Source organism: Aspergillus clavatus, genomic scaffold, assembly GCF_000002715.2.
Source record: "Aspergillus clavatus NRRL 1 1099423829797 genomic scaffold, whole genome shotgun sequence".
Classification (NCBI taxonomy): Eukaryota; Fungi; Ascomycota; class Eurotiomycetes; order Eurotiales; family Aspergillaceae; genus Aspergillus; species Aspergillus clavatus.
This window is the reverse complement of record NW_001517102.1, coordinates 859170-879140: the sequence shown is the minus strand read 5'-3', so window position 1 is coordinate 879140 and position 19971 is coordinate 859170. Positions and strand designations below refer to the sequence as shown.

At 51.9% G+C, this 19971-nt stretch overlaps 7 protein-coding genes across 7 annotated transcripts, besides 2 other annotated features; all 7 read right to left on the bottom strand.

Moving 5' to 3' along the window:
* Positions 1 to 62: 62 nt before the first annotated feature.
* Positions 63 to 1415, bottom strand: ACLA_008420 (Rieske [2Fe-2S] domain protein; the record flags this gene model as incomplete). Its single annotated transcript, XM_001273507.1, has 1 exon — positions 63 to 1415. The coding sequence occupies one exon, from the start codon at positions 1413 to 1415 to the stop codon at positions 63 to 65; it is 1353 nt and encodes a 450-aa protein (XP_001273508.1).
* A 430-nt stretch (positions 1416 to 1845) lies between these two features.
* Positions 1846 to 4028, bottom strand: ACLA_008410 (flavin-containing monooxygenase; the record flags this gene model as incomplete). Its single annotated transcript, XM_001273506.1, has 8 exons — positions 1846 to 2000; positions 2064 to 2292; positions 2344 to 2594; positions 2655 to 2693; positions 2751 to 2822; positions 2871 to 3141; positions 3187 to 3311; positions 3365 to 4028. 8 exons carry the CDS (start codon positions 4026 to 4028, stop codon positions 1846 to 1848), a joined length of 1806 nt encoding a protein of 601 aa, XP_001273507.1.
* A 267-nt stretch (positions 4029 to 4295) lies between these two features.
* On the bottom strand, positions 4296 to 6276 carry ACLA_008400 (ATP-binding protein; the record flags this gene model as incomplete). The annotated part of the gene is made up of 2 exons (XM_001273505.1): positions 4296 to 4628; positions 4678 to 6276. 2 exons carry the CDS (start codon positions 6274 to 6276, stop codon positions 4296 to 4298), a joined length of 1932 nt encoding a protein of 643 aa, XP_001273506.1.
* A 570-nt stretch (positions 6277 to 6846) lies between these two features.
* On the bottom strand, positions 6847 to 11929 carry ACLA_008390 (NACHT and TPR domain protein; the record flags this gene model as incomplete). The annotated part of the gene is made up of 3 exons (XM_001273504.1): positions 6847 to 7212; positions 7797 to 11495; positions 11561 to 11929. The coding sequence occupies 3 exons, from the start codon at positions 11927 to 11929 to the stop codon at positions 6847 to 6849; spliced, it is 4434 nt and encodes a 1477-aa protein (XP_001273505.1).
* An 831-nt stretch (positions 11930 to 12760) lies between these two features.
* On the bottom strand, positions 12761 to 14042 carry ACLA_008380 (uncharacterized protein; the record flags this gene model as incomplete). The annotated part of the gene is made up of 3 exons (XM_001273503.1): positions 12761 to 13289; positions 13348 to 13826; positions 13890 to 14042. 3 exons carry the CDS (start codon positions 14040 to 14042, stop codon positions 12761 to 12763), a joined length of 1161 nt encoding a protein of 386 aa, XP_001273504.1.
* Positions 14043 to 15000: 958 nt separating this feature from the next.
* Positions 15001 to 16061, bottom strand: ACLA_008370 (alpha/beta fold hydrolase; the record flags this gene model as incomplete). Its single annotated transcript, XM_001273502.1, has 3 exons — positions 15001 to 15180; positions 15250 to 15603; positions 15696 to 16061. 3 exons carry the CDS (start codon positions 16059 to 16061, stop codon positions 15001 to 15003), a joined length of 900 nt encoding a protein of 299 aa, XP_001273503.1.
* Positions 16062 to 16300: 239 nt separating this feature from the next.
* Positions 16301 to 16338: a microsatellite.
* Positions 16339 to 17243: 905 nt separating this feature from the next.
* On the bottom strand, positions 17244 to 19008 carry ACLA_008360 (cytochrome P450; the record flags this gene model as incomplete). Its single annotated transcript, XM_001273501.1, has 5 exons — positions 17244 to 17339; positions 17404 to 18277; positions 18338 to 18462; positions 18522 to 18709; positions 18777 to 19008. The coding sequence occupies 5 exons, from the start codon at positions 19006 to 19008 to the stop codon at positions 17244 to 17246; spliced, it is 1515 nt and encodes a 504-aa protein (XP_001273502.1).
* A 620-nt stretch (positions 19009 to 19628) lies between these two features.
* Positions 19629 to 19648: a microsatellite.
* Positions 19649 to 19971: the final 323 nt, after the last annotated feature.

Below are 19971 nucleotides of genomic sequence, written 5' to 3'. Positions count from 1 at the left end.
AAAAAGCGGTTTAGATTCGCGACCTATGACGGGTCTCTAGAAAGGGCAGCTCCATAGATGATTCAGCTGACAACCACATCAGTATGTCCCATCAGGTTTTCGTAGTACCGCCGATCCAACCCGGCCTGCATCCTCGCCTCGTAGTTGAACGGTTCCTTGAGAGAACCTCGGAAATGGTTGCGCGCATTGGTGCGAAATACTTGAACGGGATCCGTCCCCTCCTGCTCACAGATCCATGTCAGCCAGCGATGGCCGGTGGTCACATGGGTGATCTCATCGTTGTGGATGGTCTCGAGCGCGCCGACACTCTCACCATCGCCTGCCCGACGGAACTTGTCAATCGTCATGGGGTTTACGTCGAGACCTCGAGCCTCGTGTACCAGAGCAATGACAGAAATGCGTGCTCGCAAATCGTGGGCGGTAGCTGTGGCCGAGTCCCACAGACCATGGTGGACGGGAAGAGCACCAAAGAAGGAACCCATCTCTTCAATCCGCGTGCGTAGGAGAGAGAAATGTTTGGCTTCGTCGTTTGCAACCTTGAGCCAATCATGAAAATAGGTTCGAGGTAATTCCCGGGGAGCTCCGCCAGGTTGCGGCCGGGTTTGAAATTGCGCAAACCGAATACAGATGTCAATGGCCAGATCGATCGCCCACAACTCGATATTGGCCAGCGCATGCAGCATGGCAATGCGGCTCTTCAGGGTTCCGCCTCTTCCTGGCCGGGGCATCAATCGCGATTCAACATTTTTCAACCCTTCTCGCGGTGGCTGATCAGGAGGCGACACCGCTCCGCCACCAATAAGCATGGGAGATGAAGTCTTCTCGCGCTCGGTGAATGTGTTGTACAAGTGAGCGGTGAGTTCGATCTTCTGCTCAGGACTGGCCGTATTCAGAATATGGGCCGCCCAGTCGCACAATGTGGCATCATCGTCCAAGAACCTAGCAGGCGTTGGCAGTGAGGCTGGCTCCGCGGGAGCCTGCTTCGAGGCAGCGCCTTTTTTCAACTTGATTATCTCACTTACAGGCTCCAATCGCACCAAGGACGCCTCGCTAGGATACTTGAGAGCGGCAGTAACATCTTTAATCTCCACTGGAAAGGTGCATGCTTTGAGGCCGACACTCGATTCACCAGTCTCAACGTTGAAGTCGTACGCATGCCAGGGACAGGACGCGACATATGCAGAGTCTTCGATATCGACATGAGATTCTTCCATGGGGCCGCCGGCGTGGGGACACTCTGCCTCCATGGCGTAGTAGCACCAGCCATCCTCTGTCTCATTTCGCAAACGAGTAGTGGATGTGGATGGCTCGATGGACGGTAGGCGGAAGAGCACCAAGCGTTTTCCATCTGAGAGATGAATCACATAGCGAGACTGTTTCAATTCGGACAGCGCACCGAGCTGGATGGTCTGCATTCTGTTGACTCGCGTTCAAATTTCTAGCTGCCTTCATTCAACGATGTCCTGGTTGTGCTTTGCGACCGAGAGAAAACGAAACATCTGATAAGCCACGTGATGCTGGCAGGTGGAATGACTCACCCGCTTCTGATTGGCTAAGAAGTCGGACACGTGGGAAACGGACTAGTCCGCTTTTGTCGTAATTTGATGCCTCAGGTGTCGGCCTCCTCTCGTTGCGATATCAAGAACAACGGGCCAGCATCAACAATACTGAGATTGAAAAGGGCCAGGCTGAGTTCCACGAGAAGAGAAGCTAGTGCCTTCAGGGCATAGACCTACAATACAACTCTTTTTACAAATTGTAGACGTTGTGGCTCAGAATTGGAAAGATGTTTGTCCGGCCAGAGTATATATATTTCCTTCAAACCACCTCAACGATGATGATAGCTCACTCACTGCAATTGATACAAGTTTGCTGGGAAGGAGGCCTCTTATATACTGCCAATGGAGAGCCTTGGAGGTCCGCAAAAATTTGCATCGCCACAAATCGAGCAAAGAAGCGAACCTGTCCCAGTCCTCCTCCGACATACCACAGTCCAGGATCTAGCATTTCAGTATATTAGTTGATGCTCCAAGAAGCTATAGGATGAGCTTTGAAGCACATACGACCAGTTGGGACATAAGCTCCTCTAATTTCTCCCTCTTGGTCGAGCCCCCAGTACTCTTCCACCTGCGCATGTATCTTGTCCCCAAAGAGATCTCGCACCGAGTCACGTAGAGTACCTGTATACCCAGTGGCAAAGACAATCACATCGGCCGGCAGACGAGTTCCATCTTCGAATAACAGGCCCTCTTCTGTATATGACACAGGAGCACTGTCGGATTTCACCTTGATCTAGCGGGGAATTAGTACGCTTGATCTCAATTAACAGGTAGGATGGACCACCAAGCCGCGTGCTATCTTGTCAGAGACTCCAATATCCACGTAGTGCCCACCAAAACGCTCATTTAGCAAGTATACGATGTCTCCAAATTGCTCTGTCTTAAAGCCAGCACGTTCCAGGGCGACAAATCGTTCTGGTTGACTCTCTGCCTGGGAGTTCAATGCAGCCATCGTGGTCAAACGACTCACTGCGATGGGTCCAGCGTAGAGAACCCGATCAGAGATGTCTTGTGGCGTGTTCTCATTGTATATAGCTTTCTGCCAAGTCAGATATGGTGCATAGACCACAATTAAAATAGAGAAAGAAACCATACGCTTCCACGCATTTAACAGATATTCTTGCGGCTGAACATCTGGAGGACAATACATCAGTAAGAGATCGATAACGACAAGATCAGCTTTCTCCTCACATGTTCGGCTGCGCTGGATCATTGTCACAGATGCCAACCCAGCGTTCAGCATATCTTCAGCAATATCATGGGCTTAGACGTCATTAGCCAGTCTCTGAGGTCCTTATCTAGAGTCCTTACCAGTGTTGGCGGCTCCTACTATGACACCACGCTGGCCCTTCCAATCCCATGCGTTGCGATAGTCAATCGAGTGCTGTATAAGGCCTTTGAAGTTATGCTGGCCAGAGAATGACGGTATCATAGGCTTTTCACATGTTCCGCCGGTGGCCAAGACAACATGGCGACAGGTAACTGTCTTAATCGTCTCTTCTCCCGCGTTGATTTTCAGTGTCCATTCTCTGTGCAGCTCATCCCATGTGCCTGAGCACAGCTCACTCGACGTCCATACGTTCTATTACATTAGTCAAGGCCATCGGACTATCGTTGAGTAACTTACGATGTGAAACCTCTTGACCCATCCTGCGAAACCGTCTGCAAGATCATCTTTGGTAAGCCACTCATATTGTTTGTCGGCAAAGGTTCGTTCAAAGGGCAGATGGGAATAGTCTCGGATTGTGTGAACTAGCTCAAGTCAGATATCCTAGCAACAGAGACGAGAGAATCAATGAGTTTACGTTTTGCTGAATCATAGCGATGACGCCAGTTGTCTCCCACGCTCATATTCCGGTCTAGCACGAGATACGACACCCCTAAAGCCAGCAATCGACCTGCCGTGTTCAGTCCTGAGTGGCCAGCTCCCACAATCACACAGTCAAAGGATGTTTTTGATTCGTTAACCGACGGGATCCCGGCCACGGGATCCAGCATATCTACACTGGGATGTCCGATGAACTGCTCCAACAGGGTCTTCATCATCCAGATCTTGTATTCCCCGTTCTCGCGATCCGGAATCAAGGAGAGTACGCCGGAACATTGGGCAGCCGGGGAGACGGCAGTCACGAAGTGAAACGGAACATCGATCCAGCTACTGGATTTGTTGATGCGGACAATATGTGCGGAGTCGACGTGCAAGTGGAATTCTTTGGCCTGGCGAGCTAAACACCGGTTGCGATAGACCTCACTCACCGTTCCATGAGAGTAGAATGTTCTGAGAGTCCCGGTCAACGCGAAACAATCTCTCCAGATGACACGCTTATCAAGGGTGGATGAATCCAGCCGAGGGAGACATGTAGCAAAGGGGCTGACAATGGTGAGCAGATTAGCATCCTCAGGAATATTCGCGGAAGGAAGGGCATCAAGCAGGCCGGGGAGAATATTTTGGGTATTTTTTCGATCCATGGCTCGCAAGTCTTGTAACTGTCAATGAGGCTATTTGGAAAGAGTAAAGATGAACGCCAGATTCGATTGTGGAAGACTGGTTTCAGTGTTCACCGCTGGTCGCAGTTGGGAGACTATAAAGGCGATAGCCCTTGCTTCAGCCAAGAACGTCTCTACGTTGTACGACGTGAGTAATCTACAGTAGATAGCTCGTGGAAGACCAACGATCAAGTGATATTGCATGCAAGGAAGGTCTCGTCAAGGTATTTGGGTTGAAACTTCCCCCAGTCAAACACCGTTGGACACTGGCTTATGGGCATCCCGCAGATTAAGAACCGTTTGAACATGTTCATAAGCAAGAGGCTTTTCTTGTGACCACGACAACAGATGGGCGGTCTTCACCACGTTTTTGATCTGCCTGCCGTTCAGTTTTACTGCCGCCAGAGAATCTAACTGCTCCCCAGAAAAATTTGCTGTGCCTGCCGTGCGGGTCAGGAACTGAGACCAGATATGGCGGCGCGAGGTTATCTCTAGATCCGGATAGACGATCGACACATGGATGCGAGATTCAAAGGCAGGATCGATGTTCTCGGCGCGGTTGGTGGTTAGGAAAAGGATACCCTGAGCTGTCAGTCGGGATGCAATTAACAATGTACAGAGAAGAACTCACCTCGTAGTATTCCAACATGCGCAGAAAGATAGACACCAGTTCATTTCTCTCCAGATCTGACGAGGTCCGAGCTTCCATAAACACATCGGCTTCGTCGAGGAGAAGTACTGCTCCCCATTTGGGAACCATGCGCAAGATATCCTTCAGCGCATCTTCTACTTTCTCGGCCGTTGACCCCAGATCGCCGGCGCTCATCACGTACAGTGGTGCTTGCATCACTTCGGCCACGCTTTCCGCGGTGAGGGTCTTACCCACGCCCGGGGGGCCACTAAGCTGCATGATGATCCCGCGACCCTTGCCCTGCACCACGTCGTCAAAGGCATCCGCTTGCTTGGACTGCGCCTTGGTAAGAGCGAGAATCAGCTGCTTGAGATGCTGTTGGTTTTCAGGAAGCACCAGCGAATCGAAAGCTTGCGAGTCCCACACAATGTCCTTCACATTACTCAGATCAAACTCGAGCCATCGCTTGTCCTTGAGCGAGTACCCTTGAAGCATGCAAGTGGCGAGCAGCCGTTGGTGATCCGTGAGCTCCTTTCCGAGCCGCGAGTAAACTGAAATGGATCCGTCGGGATTGAACGTGTTGAAGGCATCAGTATCGATGATGATACGGCTCTTAATGTTGAATTTGAAGCTCCGCGCCATGAAGCGCCCCGTGGCGAGGCCCTCGTAGTATTTAAAATGATACCCCTTGTATTGCTCCCAGAGCTTCCCGCGCGCAATCAGAGCATCCCTGATGGTCGTATTATTCTGATGATAGCGTAGAGGAAATACGGGTAGTTCTGTGATGCGAACAGTTCCTGTGAACGCGGGGATTGCGACTTGGTGATGCCGAAAGCCGAAATGGTCCCCGTCCAAATCGACGTATTGGCAATCGATCTGGAATGCGCCGGTCCGGCCATCGACGGACCCTTCATTGTACTGGAATGCACGAGGACGACCGTTGACTGTGCTGAAAATGTCATCATGAGGCTCAAATATAGTCCAGAGCAGATCGTGTGTGACCACTCCATTGAACACTAGATCATTCTTCCGAGCGATTGTATCGCGAAGCTCTCCCTCCAGAGTAGTGTGAAGAAGATCTAAATGAGCCCTAGCCTCGGAATCTCCCTCTTGATCCCGTGCATCGGTAAATTCCTTCCAGCGATGGACGAAAGGCTCGAAGGGACTTCGGAATTCCACGCGCTCCAGTGTCATGGTGATACTCGGATAGCCACACAACACTTTTCCAAGGCACTTTCTCAGCCTGTCACTCTGAACGATGATGGAATGAATCTTGAGGGGCTTGCGTCCGTCATAACATTTGACGTGGCGCACAAGCAGGGCGTACTGCGCCGATTCAGAGTCTTCAGCCGGGGTATGGAGGTCTCCGGGCTTCTCCTTGGTCCATGAGGTGCGACCATTTTCATCGCGCTTGGTTTGGTAGAGGTTATGAACCTCACAGATACTTCCTGGGGCCACATATGCAGTTTCGTCATTGGCATCCTGCTGGCCATCCTTTCTGGCGTCTGTGGTGGTGGTGAGAATTACCTCCATCTCCTCTGCGGATTCGTCTTCGGATGACTCCTCCCTGTAGTATTGCCTGGATCTGTTGATTCGCATAATCTGGTCTTAATTTTGGGAGCGGTTCGATAATTGTTGCCTCTGCAGGGTTGGATACTCGATGTGCAACAGAGAGATCACGGATTTTTATGTCGGAGCTGGCGCAGGCAGACAGCAGCTCCCCCGCTGTTGATCGACGCAATTGCTGCATGGGTAAGTCAGCCTTGTCTCTTTCGTCATGGCTTTGACTGGTAGTCGGCGTAAAGATGTATGCCCCTCGTCAAGATGTGTTGGTCCAGACAGCCTTGTGACTCACAGCCCTCTTCTGCCTAGATCTGCACCCTTGGTACAAGGCCCCATGAAATGTTGGCCTCGTCGAGCTTTTGCCGCCCAGGCTCATTGCATTGTTCCAGCCTTGTATGTAATGTGATGCTCAGCAGAAGGCTCTGGCATATATCACTGCTACATGGGGTTGTCGGACGATGATAGGGCGGATTTCCTGGATGTTGTGTTACATCCCGAGCATGGTACGGAGCAAACAGGATTGGACCATCACCGAGCATCTTAGCCATGGCTATAATCATTCAAGCATTATCGAATAGACTGGGCTGCGCTCCGCTATGGTTCCGTTCATCCCACCGGTGCTGGCCTTGGTGTGTCCATCAGCCCCTCGAGCACAGCCATAGCAGCCTGCTCTTTTCCCAGCGGCACAAAGATATGATCGTGATAATATCCACTGCCGACATTGCTACTGATGCCATGCTCCGCTAACTTCGACGAGATACCCGCAATCAATCCCACCGCCTCGAGGCTGGAATGCACGGCCAGCGAGATCTTCTTGCAGGGGAACGTATATTGGTGGAACCTGTGCGTCTCGGCCAGTTCTTTCGAGGTGATGATGCTCAACCCCTCATCTTCCTGGAAAACCATCGGTGGCTTGAGAGCATGCAGGGGAACGTCCTCGATTGACTGTTTTGTGGTAAGAAAGATGTAGGTCTGTGGGTGGGTGGAGTATGGGTCCCATCGAAGCCAGAAGGACGCGGAGGTTGTTTTCTCCTTGATTAGGAGTCGACATGGTAATTTTGGGATGAAGGCTAGTCCAGTATGACTAGAACGAGCGAGCCCAGTAGATGTTCTTCCGAGAAGGATTGTTGCGGTGAAATGCGACCGGTGGAGGTGGTAGAAGGAAGAGGTCACCAAACAATTCCTCCAGATGAGGCTTTTGTGTGCGCCAACCTAAGACAGGGATATTCCTGCTATGGCCACACGCCAACAACACTTTGTCACCTATCTGAGAAGCTTCAGTCTCGATCGTCTCTTTCGTTTCCTTGCCTACAAGCAACACACATATACATTCAACGAGGGTTCAGAAGTCTCGATCCATTCACTGGGAGGTAGTCATTGACAGTGGTTCGTATCCTACAACTCGGGAATCACACTCCCCATTCCGTCTTCAGTCCAGCCAGCCATTCCTCATAGGTGAGGACCTGCCCATCCACCAGGACCCGGTTAGGCTCGATTTTCTGCGGTCGCGGTGGAACGTATACAAAGTCTTGAGTATGACTCGGACTACATCTCACGAACGACGTGTCCCCCGCCCGCAGTAGTTTCGTGCAATCCTCGCAAAAGCCCGTGTCGAAGCAAATAGGGCACAGAGAGGTGCCGTCCAGGTTTAGGGTCAATTTTCGGCAAGGGCCATCGCAGGTGTAATACCACGAATCATCCTCAATGTGCTCACGCGTCCATTCCTGAGTATGGTCGTCATCGGGATAACACCCAATGGCGTATGATACAGCAATAACGTTCTTCGTGTCGCCGGCTGCCAGGAGCGCGTTCTGCAAATCAGTCAGACCCACGCTGTCGTTCTCCGGATCATCGTCGGAGAGGATCTGCACCGCTCGCCGGATAGAGGGGGCAAACAACGCCCGAGCTTCGTCGTGACGGCCCACGAGGCGATACCACACCCCCAGGGCAATTGCACGAGCTCGCGAGGCGACCCACAGAGCTGATGTATCCTCAGTGTTGCACCGTTCGACGAGCTGCTCCAGTCGGTTCACGTATTCTTTTGCCTCTTCAGATCCCACCCCGGCGTCGATGGCGCTGCAGAGCCACAGGCGGGCTAGGTTGGACGAAGCAATCACTTTCGCCGCACCGATCTCGCCTTCCTCCTTGGCCGAGCTATATGTGTTCATAATCTTTTCCCACCTCTTCGTCGCTTTTTCCTTCTCATCCGTGATCTCAAAGTAAATACGGGCAAGGGACAGGTCCAGATGTGCTGCTACCACAGTCATAGACGCTTTGCGCGCTGCTCGGGCCGCGTCATGATATGATCGAATCATAAACTTGACACTGTCGGTGGCCCGCGCCGCGTCCGCGAAGAACTCAAAGAAGTCATCCTCCGACCAGGAGTTGCGCCAGAGCCAGTCCGTCAATCGATCATGTCCTTTGTCCGGAACTTGATCCTCAGCAAGCTCCCGCAAGTAGGACATGGTTTCTTCGAATCGCTTGGTGGAGTTTTCGAAGCGTAGAATCAAGAAAGTGCATGCATCACAGTATGGCCTGGCCTCCAGTGCCCGCTTATGGGTTTGGTATTGCTTTTCTGGCTGACCCAACTCGCGATAGCATTTACCCATCCGGTCCAGGACACTGTGTAGATCCAGAGTCGACACCGTCTTGTTCTCTGAGTCATCACTCAGCAGTTGTTGCAGAAGTGCCTCCGCCTGGATGTCCAGATCCAGGGATTTTTGCCATTCTTTCTTCATTGTATATGTAATAGACATCCCTGCTTTTGCAAGCCAGAAGTCTGGATCAAGGTCAATCGCTTGCTGAAAATGGACCAAAGCCTGGTCGAGATGACCAGTCTGACGGAACACGATCGCCGCTCGCTGGTACCAACGTTTCGTCCTTTCAACCTCTGCCCATTCGGCTGCTTCGGCGATTTCCTCAGCGGTTGGCGCGAATCGATCGATGAATTCCCAATCGATACCTTTCTGACATTTGATGTAACTGATGATCATCGCGCATGGGGCAGCGGCATACCAGTCGGTGTCGATCAACCATTTCCTAGCACAGAATTTGGCAAGCAGGCGAAAGGTCTGACCAGGAGTCTCGTGAGTGGAGCGAATAAATTCCGCCTCTTCAGGAGGGAGCAAGTCCACGACGTCGGAGTCTTCCCACCAACTCTGGATAGCTTTGAGATTCTCGGAGGTGGAAACCCAACTCCTGCGTTTCGCCCATTCCTCCATGCACTTTTCCTGGCCAAACATCCTGGCCAGCATGCTAGCGATCTCCTGCCTGTCCTCCATTGATGTTTCTGACGGCTGAACTGCATGAAGATGTTGGACCCAATTCGTCGCAGCATAATCGCGCATCAATTGAGCTTCCTTCGCCTTCTCCGCAAATTCAGTATTTATGAGAATTCTTAGGCAGGTCTTCAGGACATGCGCTTTAGCATCATTGTAGACGACCCCCACAGCCAGTTTGTCCTCCCCGGCAGAGACCTTCTCTTCCATCGGATCGCGGAAGAAATCGCCCAACGATGCGTGACAAAAGGTGACTGTGGTGGATGGTTTGTTTGAATCAAAATCGGTTGAGTTCTCAACATCTTCAAACGCGTCTTCATGGTCAACAGGCTCCGCAAGGGTCTCAACTTCATCATCGGATTCATCCACTGTTAGAATCATGGTCTGAAGCTCCGTCGTTGTCAAACCGTCGTCACGGTCGAGATTAAAAAAGGCAGCAAATTGCCTGCGGAGGGCACCTTCAAGGTAGATCATACCGTCACCTTCAGGCGACTTCAACTCAAGAACTGACTCCACCTCCCCAAGGGTCAAGGGACGGGTGGCACAGGTGACCCATAGCAAGAGTTCGTTCAGGAACTCCAACTCCTCCTCATTTAGACTGGCAGAAAAGCTCACCAGTACATGGCGCAGCATCTCCTTCAAGCCCTTGGGCGCTTGGTCAAGACTCTTGCGAATACTGGACTCATTCCGCTTCTTGACCAGCTCCTGCAGCATCAGGTTCACCCAGAGAAACATGCCTTCCGCGCCGGCTGATAGCTTCTCCGCGATTTCTCTACGCAGGGCCGATGACACTCGCCGGAGAATCACAGACTTCTGGATGCTGGTTCTGATATACCGATCAATATCGCCGGAATTCTTCTGGGTCGTGACGTAGATTGTAGGCACATCGACCTCCAACGACTCCAACAGCTGATCACTGACATGGGGCCGTCCTACTATAGCGAACTGTAGGCGGCCAGAGTTAGGAGCATCAAAAATATCTTTGGCCACCTGGAGAAAGGTCAATCGCTCTTCCTCAAAGGCCTCATCCACGGCGTCAAGGATGATGAACACACTGCTAGTGATCGACGGTTTGGTCAGGAAGAAGTTGACGAACAGGACACGCCAAGCACTCTCGAGGGTGCTAATACGACCATAGTCTCCCACATTCGTGAGATACTTCTCGTATGCCGGGTCATTCTTGCTGATTTGATATGCAAGGTCCCGCAGTGCTTGATGAAATGACCTCGTATTTGGGTTGTCGTCCTTGAAGAAGAAGTACCCCAGAGATACATGGGAAGGATGCTGTACTCCTTGCGGATACAGGTCTTTAAGACAGGTAATGATGTTAGAGGACAGGTAGGACTTCCCCGCGCCGGGGTTGCCAGATATGAACATGATCGGTTGCTCTCGGTTCATCCAGCTTTTGAACACATCCTCATCACGGATCCAGTCTCCGGTCCCGGGCACGCGGGTCTTGTTGATCTTGTCGTACCAGTCCTGAGCGGAATCCGTTGCGGATGGCCGAAGGATTTTCCTCACCAAGTCTTGATGTGATTTAGCCAATTCCCCATGCTTCTCCTCCTGGTCGTTTACAGCAATAAGGATATTACCCAGCATCGCTTGCACCTCTGTGACTTGTACGGTCATTTGGTTGACGGCCATCCCTGTCTCCTGTACTGTGACATTTGTCGACTGAATCGTCGTTTGCATACCATCCACCACACGCCCAGTCCGTTTTGCCTCCGTCAAGGTCTCCGCACCAACGAGGCCGGCTTCCACCTTGGTCAACTTATCCAATTTTCCAACGGCCGCTTTGATGGCATCGTCATTCCCCAGGAGGATGTTGCGTGTGAATTTGAGCAGTCGCCCCCGTTTGATGGCTTTGGTCGAAAGGGCGAAGATCTCAACGAGAGTGACAAGGATATCGCTGAGTTTCTCGCTCAGATCGTCAGAAATCTGTTCTCGACTGTACGCTTTCAATCGAATGGTAAAGTCCTATGGCATCCCAGAAACATGCTCAGTCTTCGCAGAAGGACAAATAATGCAGGGGCAAGGATTACCTTGAGTGTTCCCATCAGGTCCTGGATGGCATCGTAGGAACTTGACACACCTTTGGCGGCCGACATCAGGTAGGTGACAGCGCCAAACACCAGGCTGCTGGGGGGGAAAGCCATGGAAGCGCCTCCGGCCGCCAAATCTCCGAACAGCTGGACGGGGACCAAGGCAGCCTGCATAGCATCGAAGATGGCGCCGCGTTTGTGGCGATACTCGCTGAATGATTTATTCCGCTCATCGATCTCCTTTTCCAGGTCTTCCACACTCGAGAGTCTGTGGAGGAAGGCAACATCGAGATCCTCTTTGGCAATCTCGCTGTACTTTGCGATGGCCCGCGTGTAGATGGCGGGGATTTGGGTATTCTGAACAGTCATCTTGTGGAACTCATTCAGATCGTAAGTTGATGGTGTTGGGAGAGTAGCAGCTGGCGCGCAACGGACATAAGACGCGCTGCAGGGGTCACCGCGACGCTGACAGGCGCCATGGAGATCTTTATGTGTGCGTCCATTGGGGGTGTGCAAGTGCGGCTGAGGACGGCGGCTGCAGGTGCGGGATAGATGGCTCCCACTAAACGGGGTCGAAGAATTAGAGGCACATGCACTGCATTGCTAGTGGCTGGAGATATAAGAAGCGTGCGATGACACGAGCCGCCAAGCATGCACTTGGGCAGTTGGGCTGGACGGGGCCTTTAGGAGGGTGGGGGAGGAGGCGATTCCATCAATGTAGATACTCCGAGTGGGAAGATAACCGGGTTACAAGTCAGCCTTATAAATCACGGAGTCATGATGAAACCCATTGTCTCTCTGGGATCATTTGATGATCTTGTTGATGGATGAAGAAATGCGTCGTGGTTGTTTTTGTTTTGGCAGGCGGATGTCACGTGCTAGTCTCTGGTCAGCAGTACTCCAAGTCCAAGTGCTGTACCGAATATCTACACTCAACATTCGAGTTGTTGCAAGCACTTGAAGATGATAGGGGAATCCGTCAGAAAAAATAAAATCCTGTCAAATGGTAGATTGATGCGAGCCATGCAGTGGTAGTTAGCGAAGCTTTTCGGAAATAGGCAAGCGGCTGGTTGCCTCAGGCCGCACAATATGGGAAAACTGCGACGTCAATCGTATTCTACCTTCCTCTACCTGGAAAAATGAAGCTTATTGGGGATATTTCTATCTAATTGATATACAGGAATACTTTTCAAATATACATCACTGGTTGACCTTGGTAAAGTCCTTCTGTACACGGATGCCATGCAAAGGAATTTCATCACTGTTACGATCCACATCCTTGCCTCTCGGTCCCAGTACGTTGGTGACCATGTGGACATGGTCATACTCCGGTCGCAGAGACGCATCCAGCTGCTCGGGTGTCATGCCGTTCCCCGCCGAGTCGATTTCGTCGGGAAGATGATAGAAGGAGTGTCGCCGACTGTGTTGCGAAAGGCCCAGCCCAGTGCCCGCACCGTTGTTGGCTAAGCCGTTCTGACTGGGACTAGACTCACCAGTCTTGGACATGGGGCTGGTCCGGCTGCGGAACAGGGCCGGCATGGCACTTTGAATGCCCAGCGCGCGGACAATGCACTGAAGGGCGGGCCGCAAGGCTGGCAGGCAGGCGGAGACAATGCCAGCAGACATCTCGATCGCAGTCCATCCGACGGTGGGGGCGAGTGTGTACGAGGGATCAAGGGGGCTGTAAGAGAAGAGGACGCTGAAGCGATAGGCCGAGGCGAAGACGACACTATAGATATGAGTTAGTGTGTATAACCCTCGAAAAGAAAAAGAGAACGAAGACCCACAAGAATCCTAGGCCAAAGGCGACTGTCAAGGCCACCTTTTCCGACGGCCGCAATTGGAGCTTCCAGACCTGCGGCATAGGCAGAAACAAGATGGCTAGATCGGTGACAATGGTCGACACGGCATTGGCGATCCAGGTTCCGACCTGGTTGATGCAGCGACCCGGCAGATCAGGATACCAGAGCTTCTGGACGGGGACACAGATGAAGACAAATAGAAAGGTGATGCAGATGACCCAGAGAATGACAAAGGTGCCGATGATGTAGGCCCACCGCTTGAAGTAGGGGAAGTGGAAGATGCGGTAGTACATGAACAGAATGCTGAGCTTGGTCCAGACGAGGTTGAAGACGTAGAGAATCTCGGCGACGAGAAGGAATTTGGCAATCATCACATTGTTATGGATGGGGATCGTGTCGGCATGTAGTCCCATGCCTTCCTTGACCATGGCGAAGATGAAGCCGACGACCACAAGATTCCAGCCCTATGGGATTTGATGAGCAAGGATCATGTTTTTTTTGGGGAATCATCCGGAAGAGAAACTTACCATGGACCATACGATCATCCAGTCATCCCACCACAGTTTCTGTTTCCTCTCACACCGGGCCAACAGTCGCAGACAGACCATGACAAAGGCGAGCACCGTCACCGACACGGTGGTGGCCGTCACCCATGGCTGTAAAGAATCTTCATTGGCCATTGGGCACCACCAGCAACAACATAGAGATCCAAACCAAGATCAATCACACGTTGAACTCCAAAGGGGGAAAAAAAAAAGAGCACTGTCTGATCCGGACTACTGGGTCCCAATAGAATTAAATCCGCCCCCGGGTATTCTTAAGTGCCTGGGGGCGTTGCTCGTTCCAGCGCGACCAAGGCATATGATTGCCAGAAGGAGGAAGTAGATTGGCAGGACCTCGTCAATGACTCCATGCTCCATCATTCATACTAGTACTCCATAGCGGCAAACCCTTAGAAGGTTTGCTTCCGGTTCCACAGGCGGACAGACACCCATGGATGATGGGCGTGCAGCCACCACGCGTGACTCCAAGCTGACTTGGCAATAAGCCGAGAGGAGTGGATCAGTCAATTAGGTTGGCCGTTACAGTGCCAGAAACCAGCAGAGAAACCATTGACTGATCTAACCGGGCCAGGCTGCAGAAGAGTTGATCCTTATGGGCGCAAAGCGTGGCGATGTGGTGCGATTTCTGAAGAGCGTTAGAATGGTCCTTGTGAGTCGAAGAAAACTATTTTAATTAACTCCACCGGCTGGATTCTATCTACTAACTATCTCTATCTAACACTTCATTTTCGGGATCTGGGACTTGGGACTTGGGACTCAGGGCTTGAGGGATTCTATTTACTTCGTACTCTGTAAAGTCACTAGAGTACAGAATCATACATCACCACCTACTAATGTAATCCACTCCTGTCGTAGTAGGGTTCCAACTGTATGTAGGAAAAGCTGCAATGCTCGATCTCGCTTGGGGGGATCTACATGTGGAAATCAATATTAATTATGAGACATGGACATGAAACAGGCCGGAGTTTCTCCGTCAGTGGAAGAAAATATTGGTAGTGTAGTGGTTCATCATGCTATTCATTCGTTTACTGTCTCGACATCTCTCTACCGATTAAGCTATCTAATCGGATATTTATTATCTCTGCTTGTATTTATTGACCAGTTCCAACAACGCCGCATTCACCTCCCGGGGGTTGGTGGCATTGAGATAATGGGCTCCTCCCTCAACCATCGTCAGTTTCGCCTCTATGGATGAGGTGAAGAGCTGGATCTGTTCTGCCGGCACCGTCTGGCCGAACGGGGTATCCTCGGTGCCCTATCCGAGTCGTTAGGAACGGGAGGAGGCAGAGAGATGTTCGATCATTTATCAAGGAAGATCACTCACCTGCAGCCAGTACACTGGACACTTGATATCCCCCAGCCGCATGAGGAGACCATCCCGCGACAACAGACAGGCGACCGCCATGCGGACCTTCTTGCGGCCCTCGTCGCCCTTGTAGACCTGCCTCGCCGTTTCCGTCCAGAAAGCTGTCATTTCGGCAGTAGTTCCGGCCCCAAAGCCAATGCCACCGACCATGCCGCACCACACATCGTCGACCAGAAAATTCGGGGTTGGTACAGCGCTCGTCCATTTGTCGAAGAAGGGACGCAGGATGGGGGCTGGATCCCAGCAACCTTTCGATCGAGAATCGCTTGATTCATAGTCCATTGAGGTTCCCAGCGGCATCAGTCCGAGAATCTAAGGAGACCGTGATTTGGTGTCAGCCATTGTCCGGAATGAACTCGATAGATGTCCAGCTACATAGGGGGTTCACAAGCAAGAATACTGACCCGTTCAGGAGCCAACAAGGCCATGCGGGTGACAATCCATCCACCCTGACTCGTTCCCAGAGCAAAGGCCTTGTTGATCCCCAGCTTCTCCATCACTTGCAGCGCCATCAGCGCCGAATCCCAATAGGTGAAATGTTCCGAAGGGCAGCTGGTCGCGCCATGGCCGAGGGGCTCGATCGCCAGCAGGTTCATCACATCAGTCAGGGCGGTATCGTTGAACTGATCGCGGTATAGCGACACAGTCATGCACATGGAATTGATCAGGACGCATGTTGGCTTGGAAGGATCATAGCGACCGTTGGAGAGGGCATAGCCGGCTTGGATGCCGCCCAGATGGGGGACTTGGATAGTTTGCGATGCCGCCATTTCGATTCAACAGCAATGTAGACAAAAAGGAAAAGACCAAAAGATTCAGACCATCCAACACATTAGCAAACACACGACAGCTAGCAGACACTGTGGACTAAGTATGCGGTAGTCCCTCATACGATACGCATCGTGAAAATAAGGAAGCTCCATCAACCTCGGCGGATGCGAGCCGAACCTGTTCAACCGTTGACCGCTCCAGATCACCAGCCAAATCCCAGTGGACGGTTGGGGAGGGGTTTCTTTTCTTTCCTCTTCTTTTTTTTTTTTTTTTTTTAAAATGGCAATTATTGGGGGAAATTCACCAGAATGACACCAGGCGTCCAGGACAACTTGACAACACAAGTGATGGGAAATTGGGACTGAATATCACAATCGTTTGGGCCATTTGGAACCCGCTCGGCCCGCTTGGAACACGCCGGTCCTGTGCCCGTCTGAAGTCAAAGGTCCACTTGGGCTCAAATAGGTAGGAGACGATTCAGAGTCATGAGGCAGAATTGAAGAGTTTGTCCGGGATACTACGAAGGACGGAGTAGACAGTGCAATAGACCAAAAGTCTGATAAGTGGTAGTAGCTGGCAATCGGTAGAGGACATTAGGGTTGTGACTTGTGAGGCTGTTGGTGCTTGAGGAACTGGAAGAAGACGACCAGCAGGGACGAAATAGAGTTATGACAGGGTATAATCACCCATATATTTTCTTTACGCTAGACTAGACTCTGTCACTCTGCCAGTCGCAGATCTCTCAAGTAATTAAGTGCTTACCAGGTCCAGCTGCCATCAGGAATCCTGGTTCGTTTTCTGCAGGATGACCTATCAGTGTCATGGAGATTTTTCTCGTTTATTCGGTTGGCTGGAATGGAAATCAGCGCTCAGAGTAAGCCGTGTCTCCATTGCTCAACGGTTATCTAGAATTCTAGACAGTCTGGTGAGTGGTGGTCGAGCTTTTTAGTTCTTCTCGAAGCAGGGAAGGTGGATCGTGGTGATCGTTGCATAGCAAATTCTCCTAAGGGCAACATTGCCACCAATCACAATATAACAGATTCATCGCTTGCACATACTCTGGACAATGGGGGGGAAAGGGGGGAAAGGAGACGGATTCTGGATTTGTCGTTCTACTATCAAGTCTACCTACTCCGTACGCCAAATTCACTTTTTCTCCGGCAGGTCGCGTTGGTCAATCGTCACCCACAAATCCCGGTAGAACCCAACACCCCTTTGATCACGAATCGCGCGGCCGGTTTATCAATCATAGGAGTGATGTTGAACCGACGGAAGAACTAAGCCTCGGTCAGTAATGGGACTTGGAGTCAAGAGGGAGAAGTGAATCCGCAATCCGCATACCTGGAGTGGCCCCTTGTACAGCTCCATCATGGCAATCTCGCGGCCCAAGCACATTCTGGCTCCATAGCCGAACGTGAAGAGGTATTTGTTGTATACCTTGGCCTTGTCCGCATCCAGCCATCTTTCCGGCCTGAACTCTTCGGCATCCTCCCCGTACATCGCCGGGTTGCGCTGCATGATCCAGGGGTTCCCCGAGACCTCTGTCCCTGCGGGCGCAAACCGCCCGTATAGATCGAGACCTGGCTCGGAGACATACCGCGGGAAGATGTTGGGGGCCGGTGGATTGAGGCGGAGCGTCTCGCGCACGCAGGCCACGTAGTAGGGTAGATAGGCCGTGATCTCGTCGTACTGCGGGACGGGGTCTGAAAGGAGTCCTTGCGCGCTTACGCTGTCGATTTCCTTCATCATGCGACGGTAGGCCGCCGGATGGGTGAGCAAGAAGTGGATCAAGGCCTGGAAAACGGTGCCGGTGGTGTCGGCGCCCGCCAGCAGCACCAGGAGTACCTCGGCCTTGAGATATTCGATCTCCAGGGGGGAGCCATCTTCCGTACGGGCCTCGATAAAGGTCTGCAGCAGATCGATGCGACCAATATCCTTGTTCGCCTCGAGCTCGCGGAACCGCTGGTCAATCAAGCGGTCGCGGAAGCGCATCAGGATGCCGATGCCCGAGTCATCCTGGGGTGTCGCGACCAGGTATTTCTTCAAGAAAGTGGTCTTCACCCAGCTGGTGAAGGGGTGCAGGCGCGCCAGAAAGCCGAACGCAGGTAGACCGTCGTGGAAGCCCCGGATGAGACCTCCAACGTCTTTCGCCTGCTCGACGAAGCCAAAGGGGGCGCCGAACCCGATCTCACTGATGATATCGTAGGCCATGTACCTGTCCACCACGGTCAGTGTACCGGCATCTGAAATCAACCAGTGCGCGATGGACTCTTACACTGCCCACCAAGCGAAGTCAAATCCCTTGCCGGTCTGCGCAAACTTGTCTTCGAGTTTGTTGATCCAATCTTGAATGCGAACGTCAATCAAGGGTTCCATCTTCCTCACGTTGCTGAAGCTATACTGTTGGGGTGTTAGCGATCGTCTCTCCCCGATTGATTGCGCGATCAGGAAAAGGCTACCGGGCCAGCGACATGCTTGCGAAAGACCGCATGCGTCTTGTGCGATCGCATATTGAACAGTGACTCGGTTTCGCCAAAGGTACCCGTGATGTAGTGGCCGGTCTTGTCCGCATTGCGATGGTAGATCTCGGGCAGTTTGGTCGGGTCGCTCACGAGGAGAAGCGTGGGAGTGATTCGAACGACAGGGCCTGGCGAGGAATCCGTTAGCAGGGGCTTCAATGAAATCAAATACGAAGACACAAGTAAAAAATATACCATATTGCTTCGTCAGTGCGTAGACCGTGGGTAGCTCCGTTTCTCGCAGATTGTGCCATGCAATCCATAGTCTGGTCACGCTGCCCCAGAATGGCCCTGGGAAGACGGATAATGGATGGAAGAAGCGATAGTAGACAATCTGATAAACAAACTTAAGCACGACATATGCGACGAGGCCCAGGGTCACATTAGTCACTGTGACCTGGGACAGGAAGCTCTCTCCAAGGCCCATAGTGGTCAATATGGGCTGGGCATTCGGGGGACAGCTCGAGAGGAGAGGGGGGGTAAATCGGACACAAAACGCTCAAAGCAGAGGTCGTGCAAGCGAATTTCAATTGTTCCCTGCTGCCCGACTATCTGGCCATGATTGCGACCACGTAGAAGCCATGTGGATGCCCTAGGCTGGCGCGTCCTCATCATGGATAACAGGATTGGCAGCGGGACTTTGGTCTCTCTGGCTTGTCTGGCTAGCTACATGGCTTCGGGCTCGGGCGCGGGCTCGAAATCTAGAGAGGATTAATTCATCATTGATGCGCGAGAGTAGCGAGTCAGCTATGCAGAGGACCGTTGATTAAGGGCTGGAGAGTGCCGACAAAGTATGTCGACTAAGGCAGGGATTATTTCATGAGGTCATTATTGGAGGAGAAAGAAAACATCCCTGCCTGGCAATAGAACTAGTCAGTCCTGTTTAAGCTGTCTGCATCGATGCGAATATAGTTGCCTCCACCAGGTGAAATTCCGAGCGTTGCTTGGTAGAGAGTGGAGGTTGATTGCGCCATGTTTAGCTCCTGACTCGCGGCAGATCTGGAGGCAATATCGGGGACCGAGCGAGCATGCATTAAAATGGAAGTTAAAAAAAAAAAAAAAAAAAAGGGGGAGGATTCGTTTCCTGGCATGTCAGACCTCTATTCCCCGCCTTGTGGAGGAGTGGAGGGAGCGGGTGAGACAACCGTTGTGCAATTAGCACTTCCAGAGTGCCAGTCAGCTCTGTCAATCTGTCTCGCGTAGGCTTGGCTCTGGACTTGAGAGTTGAGGGCTTGAGGCGCTCCATGCCAGGAATTGAGAAAGGATGATAGGCTGGGGAGAATGGGACCACAGCTGCAGATCTTGGGGCCAACCTTGGGATTGTGATTTGGTCATTGATGTGATGTCTGGGCGAAGTAACCAGCGAATGTCCACATTATTGACAACATTC